This window comes from Morus notabilis, unplaced genomic scaffold (assembly GCF_000414095.1).
Source record: "Morus notabilis unplaced genomic scaffold, ASM41409v2 Scaffold1372, whole genome shotgun sequence".
NCBI classification, from domain to species: domain Eukaryota; kingdom Viridiplantae; phylum Streptophyta; class Magnoliopsida; order Rosales; family Moraceae; genus Morus; species Morus notabilis.
This window is the reverse complement of record NW_010361271.1, coordinates 143251-150351: the sequence shown is the minus strand read 5'-3', so window position 1 is coordinate 150351 and position 7101 is coordinate 143251. Positions and strand designations below refer to the sequence as shown.

Below are 7101 nucleotides of genomic sequence, written 5' to 3'. Positions count from 1 at the left end.
AAGTCAAGTATACAGGTTCATCATCCATCTCAGGATTAAGATGACAACATATAATTCGTCAAAAGTGAATTTTTTTATTCAAACAGAATTATTAATTAAAACAATTCAACTTTGGTCCGATCCAATATAGATTTCACCATTAGAAACTATATCAATGTCTCCACCCATGGAGTCCCACCTCCGACGACCAAGACAAGCCATCTCCGTTAGGAAGTAGACAACATAACAATCTTAACATGAATAAAGCGCCCAACTTTATTCCCTCGATTGTGGATCATAAGATTTAGACTATCATCTTTAGATTCTTGTCTTCCGCATGTTCTTCACATTACATGCATGACCTAAAGATTTAGAATGACAGTCTTAGACTTTCAGTTTGCTTATCATACATTCAACTATTATGAACATAAAGAGGACAATTCATAGAAATATAAAATAAACAAATCTTTATTAATAGTCAAAATATCTCAAAGAATATTGTTACATTTATTCCTAAGGGCATAAACGCTAACAGATGTAAATCTACTATCTCTGTCTGAAACTATGGAAGATGGGACTCCATGTAATCTCACTATCTCTTGTATGTATATCTCTATTAGCTTATCAACTATATAAGTTGTTCTCACTGGTAGGAAGTGAGCTGATTTGGTCATTCTATCCACTATGACCTAAATTAAATCATGTCCCTTCACGGTCCTCGGTAACCCTGAAACAAAATCCATGACAATTTGTTCCCACTTCCATTTTGGAATCTCCAGTGGTTGCAATAATCCACCAGGTTTTTGGTGCTCAGCTTTCACTTGTTGGCAAATTAAACATTTAGCAACATACTCCACCACATCTTTCTTCATTCCAGGCCACCAAAAGTAATTTCTCAGGTCTTAATAGATCTTCATTGTACCATGATGTACCGAATACGGCGTATTATGAGCTTCATACAAAATCTGCCGTTTAATTTCTTCATCGTTGGGAACACACAATTAACCTTTAAATCCCAACACACCATCTTCCGAGATTTGAAAATTCAGTCGCCTATCCTTTATGACTTCATGCTTCAATTGTTCAATTAGAGGGTCTAAATGTTGTTTACTTTTAATCTCTTCCCTGATCATCGGTTGCAAAGATAGCATAGATAATTGTCCCACCACAAACTCCATTTCTAATTTATTCAAATCATTTCTCAACAGACCTGGTATTCGAGGCAAAGTAACCAAACTGGCCACTCTCTTCCTACTTAAAGCATCAGCGACTTTATTCGCCTTACCTGGATGGTAATGGATATCACAATCATAATCATTTACAAATTCCAACCATCTTCGTTGCCTCATGTTCAATTCCTTCTGCGTAAAGATGTACTTCAGACTCTTATGGTCTGTGTAGATGTCACAGTGTACTTCATATAGATAGTGTCTCCATATTTTCAACGCAAACACCACAGCGGCTAACTCAAGGTCATGCGTCGGATCATTCTTCTCATAGTCCTTCAATTGCCGAGAAGCATAGGCAATCACCTTTCTATGTTGCATTAATACTGCTCCCAAACCTAGCCCAGAGGCATCACTATATATTACAAATCCTTCACTACCCGAAGGAATAGCCAAAATTGGAGCTGAAGTTAATTGCTTCTTCAATTCTTGAAAGCATTCCTCGCATTTGTTTGTCCACTCAAACTTGACGTTCTTACGAGTGAGTTGAGTCAAAGGTTGCGCAACTCTCGAGAATCCTTCGACGAAGCGTCGGTAATACCCTGCTAATCTGAGAAAACTACGAATTTCAGTGGCATTATTCGGCCTCTTCCATTGACTCACAGCTTCCACCTTAGATGGATCCATTGAAATTCCTTCCCTTGAGACCATATGTCTAAGAAATGACACTTCCTCCAACCAAAACTCACATTTCTTGAACTTGGCGTACAATTTCTTCTCTTGTAACCTTTGTAACACCAATCGCAGGTGTACCTCATGCTCTTGCTTTGTTCACGAATACACTAGTATATCATCAATGAATACGATCACGAATTTATTGAGATATTCTTCAAATACTCTATTCATGAGATCCATGAACGCTGCTGGGGCATTAGTCAATCCAAATGGCATTACCAGAAACTCATAGTGGCCATATCTAGTTCGGAATGCTATCTTGGGAATGTCCTCTTCTTGAACTTTCAACTGATGGTACCCCGATCTCAAGTCAATCTTCGAGAAGACTACCACACCCTGGAGTTGATCAAACAAATCATCAATCCTCGGCAGATGATACTTGTTCTTTATGGTAACCTTATTCAGCTCTCGATAATTAATGCACATCCTCATTGTGCCATCCTTCTTCTTAACGAACAACACCGGTGCTCCCTAAGGTGAATAACTTGGCCTAATAAACTTTTTATCCAACAATTCTTGCAATTGTGTCTTTAATTCCTTCAGTTCCGCTGGGGCCATACGATATGGAGCTTTAGAAATCAGCGTAGTTCCAGGTAATAACTCAATTACAAACTCCAACTCCCGATTTGGTGGCAGACCAGGTAAATCCTCCGGAAAAACATTCAAGAAATCTTGAACCACTCGAACATCTTTAGGCTCAAGCGTTACTTCCCGCATCGTGTCTATAATATTATCTAGATATCCAACACAACCATTAGCTAGCATTTTATAAGCCTTCATAGCTGATATGATTGGTAATTTCTATTTGCGGGAGGTTCCACGGAACTCGAATGCTTCTCTCTCTCCTGGGGCCAATAAGATCACTTTCTTCTTTTTACAGTCTATCACAGCATTATACCATGTTAGCCAGTCCATCCCTAATATAACATCATAATCATACATCTCTAGTATGATTAGATTGGCATACAATTCTCTACCACAAATGACAATAGGCACTGCTCTAAGCCAATATTGAAACTTTAAACTATCTCATGAAGGTTAAAACACTCTACATACCTCCCCTAGCATATCTGGCGTTCTCCCTAACTTTCTAGCAAAGCTCACAGCAATGAAAGAGTGAGATGCACATGAGTCTATTAATGCATATGCAGTAGTATCGACCATTGAGAGCTGACCTGAAACAACTTCAGATGGTCCAGCCTCTGCTTCACCTTGAGTCAAGGTAAACACTCGAGCATTTGTCTTCTGTTGATTTCCACCTCGTCCTCCTCTGCTTCCAAAATTCCCTCTTTGTTGGAAATTCCCTCGGTTGTTAAAGCGAGACCAAGGATTAGAATTGGTATCACACTCCTTGGTCCTTAATTGAGCCTGTCTTTTTTCAACATTTTCCCACATTTCTTACCGAATCGCTCGCTCAACAGCTCCTGTATAGGTGCGTGGCACCATCTCACCAGCATCCACTAACTTTGCCAAATCCGACCTTAGACCTTTCATAAACCTCATTTTTCTCTCATTTTCCATTGTTACCAATTCGGGTGCAAATCTTGACAATTGGTCAAACTTTTGCGTATATTCAATCACGGTAGAATTCCCTTGCTTTAACTCTTGAAACTCGTCCATTTTTGCATCCAGAGTGTTATCGTTGTAGTATTTGGAGTTGAACAGCTCCAAAAATCCCGTCCAGGTCAGAGTATTCACATCTATGATCCTCTTAACAACGTCCCACCAACTTCTCGCATTGTTCTTCATTTGATACACCACACATGCCACTTTTTCCTGATCTATCAACCTCATGAAATCACAATTATTCTCAAGACTACACCTCCATTCTTCGATAATTAATGGATCAGTGTCCCCCTCAAATGTCGGAGGTTGTTGCTTTCTAAATCACTCATACACTGGCTCTCCCACTTGAGCCTCAATCTGATCTCATGCCGGTTGCAGTGGTAGTGGCGGTTGTTGTTGTTGCGGCGGTGGATTCATGTTGGCCTCCATTTGTTCCATGAAGGCATTAAGTCTCTCGTTCTGCTGACGAATTTGCTCCGCTTGCAGCCTTACTGCTTCCTGTAATCCTGCTATCTCATCCACTTCTGCCCCAGCATGAGGCACTTCAGGAGCCTCATTTCTAAGTTCATTACCATCTCCCTGACGAGCTGGTAACGATTGCTCTCGTCGAAGAATCTTACGAGGTCTTCCACGTGCCATTTATTTTAATATACTGGTGTGTGTGTGCGCTATTCCTACATGCACATCATTTATCAAGCATTCACTCTTAGTCAATAATTATTAAATACTCATTTCTTGATCAAAATAGTATTACTCAGAATAACATTATTCTAAACATCTATACAACACCTAGATCGAAGTTCAACACAATACATATTTATCATCCACGATTATTTATAATATATCACAAATTCCATCTCTAAATTCCTAGCTATTCAGTGTCACTATCGGTGAAACTTTCAAGCTTTCTTCTCTCCCAGAGAGAACCTCCCAAGTTTTGGCTAAACTATGTTTCTATTGCAAACCGAAACCTATTCCATTTCATCTCTTTCATTGTTTCATCTTAGGAAATCTCCCACCAAACGGCTGGGTATTCCCTTAAATACATAGCCTCTATCCTTGCCCTAAACTTGTGGGGAATGTTGTGCACACAAAAAATTATGGCCATCTGAGTGGTCCAATTTTCCACTATTATAGTGTTCTCCTCATCTGAGAACGTCAGAGGTTTCGCCACCTTAACCATGTTTCCGTAGTATGTCACTTCACTAGTTGTTATTCGAGATCCACTAGTTACTTCAGTATTTGATTGTCGGCTCGATTGAGCTTCTACTTGTCTATGACTTGGCTCAGATATAAGGCAACTATTTCTTTAACCTATGCACATTAGATTTTCAGGAATCATATACTCATAAACATAAAATTCACGAAATAGACAACTTACAGTGAGCAGTCTTGCCGTCTTCGTGACTTGTACATATGGAGTTGTCTACAAAAATGACTAAACTCTAGCTCTGATACCACCAATTGTGACATCCCTTTTATACCATCTCCTTCCAAGCCTTTCTTACTATTAATCCTAAGGGCGTGCCACAATAACTAACCTTCACCTGTCACTTATGTGAAAACTATGGTGTTTCAATTTTTTTTCCCTAATACTGTAATATGACCCCTAAATACGAAAATTCTTACAATCTTGCCCCCCCAAAGCCTTGCAATTTAATCCTTAAATTCCTTTGTCATTTCTCTTACAATTCCTTCATACAAAATTAATACAAAAGTTTAAGCCCGAAAACCGGGACGTTACAGGTTTGTACGTGGTTAACTAGGCTAGGAAGCTTGTTTTGATATGAATTTCTTAGGGTAGGCTCATTTATATGTTAACTAAATGCCACTAACACAGTTTTTGCAAATTTAATTTGATTTGGGAGTTATAACCTAAAACCCGAGGCTAGTCCAGTTTGTGGTATTGGAATAATTTGTGGTTTCAAGATGTTTTGTGAATTTAAATTTGTTTAAGGTTCAAAACATGTGTTTTATGCTTTAGGGAGTGTTAAAATGAAGGAGAAGCTCTGCCAAAATTTTTAGAAAAAAATTTGACTTAATTTGGATAAAAAATGAGGGAGATAGGCCATATTTTGGTGCTGCCCGTGCACCAAGCCACACCAGGCACACGCCTGGGCCTAGTGGGGGCGCGCTGCAGGCCACACGGGCATGCCCGTGAGCGCACAGGCAGGCCAGGGGTGCCCAGCCAGGTACGCCCTTGGGGCTGCTTGGCCAGGCCACGACCTGACGAGGCCAAATGGCCTAGTCAAGGGTTTTCAGGGCCCCGGAGTCCCTTTTTGGTGCTGTTTCTTGCATCTAAGTCCTGTAAACCCCTATTTTTTTATGCTTGTCACTTAAAATAATTATTTAAAATATTATTTTAATTATTTAAATATTTAAAAAAATTAGTAAAAATTAGGAAAATGAGCTCCTTAATACATAATTGTTAGTGATTGTTGGTCGGGTGATAATGTTAGTTAAAATACTCAATGTTTCAGACGAGTGGAATACTAGATTCCCTGAAAGGATGCCAGAGAGCCTTAATATCAGTTCTAAGGCTCGAGGCAAGTAGAATATCACCTGTGTCACCATAAAAGTCGTGCATATGCTATGTGATTCAAAGTTATGATATGTGAGTATACGAGACATGTGTTATTAATGTTAGCATAACCATGCATACATGACATGATGTAAAGATATGTTGTTGGTAGCCGAATCGAATTCGGATGCGGAAGCATGGCAGGAGGCGGATCGTGTATAACAAAGATTTTCATAAAACCTTTGAGATACTCTATAGATTATATTAATTTATGCACGAATAAATTAATCCCATTAATTCATATATTAAGAAGTCAATTAAGAATAAATACCTAGCGCCGATTAGGTCGATAACTTGAGTTCTTTGACAACGAACGATCCTTGCTCCAAGCTTTGTGTTTAGAAAACTAAAGTCTTCCACATCAATTCCTTGATTCCACGTAGACGTGTGTGTGGGCACACGTGAGACAAAATAGGTTTCAATAACACTCGAATTTCCACAAACACCAATGCATGCACGATGTGGAATTTTTTTTGAGAAAAATTTTTCCTTTCTTTCCCCTATGAGAAATTTCGGCCACACTCAATAATTAGGGCAGAAAATTGTTTTCAAAAATTGTCTACACAATTTTCTATCATTCTCATATTTAAAGAGTAGAAGTCAAACTTCAAAAATGAATCAAATCTCTATCTCATCCCTTAAGTGGTCGGCCATGTAGGGTTTCTATCCCTAGTGTGTGGCGCCAATACTAGATAGGGAAGGAAGAGAAAATCATTCTTTATCCTGTAGTCCAATTTTAATTCAAATTCAAATTCGAATTTAAGTCAAACTTAAATTAATTTAAATTCTAAATTGAACAACTTATTAAATAAGTTTAAAAGGATAAATTTAAATTATGTTCACAATTCAAATTCAAATTTAAATAATCACATTATTTAAATAATAATTAATTCTCAATTAATTATTTTCGAGTGTTTAATTTTAGAATTCCGTAATTCTAAAATTTCTATTTTGCCCCCTATGTCTGGTAGAATTACAAGGACAACGCGAGAACTAATAGACCTATAATCCCGAGCTCCAATAAAATTAATAATTAATTAAACACTTTAATTAATTAATTAATTCTATTAATTC

At 38.1% G+C, this 7101-nt stretch overlaps 1 protein-coding gene across 1 annotated transcript; it reads right to left on the bottom strand.

Annotated features, from left to right (window-relative positions):
* Positions 1-3278: 3278 nt before the first annotated feature.
* LOC112091767 lies at positions 3279-4085 on the bottom strand. Its single transcript, XM_024166187.1, has 2 exons — positions 3816-4085; positions 3279-3656 (listed from the first exon to the last, which is right to left on the bottom strand). The coding sequence occupies exons 1-2, from the start codon at positions 4083-4085 to the stop codon at positions 3279-3281; spliced, it is 648 nt and encodes a 215-aa protein (XP_024021955.1).
* Between the last annotated feature and the right edge of the window lie 3016 nt (positions 4086-7101).

What these genes read in the sequence shown, in the direction of transcription:
- LOC112091767 (XM_024166187.1), bottom strand. Translation starts at nt 4,085, where the DNA reads ATGGCACGTGGAAGACCTCGTAAGATTCTTCGACGAGAGCAATCGTTA. An exon ending in CGCCACTACCACTGCAACCG is followed by an intron (nt 3,657 to 3,815) that starts GCATGAGATCAG and finishes TTGATAGATCAG; the next exon opens with GAAAAAGTGGCATGTGTGGT.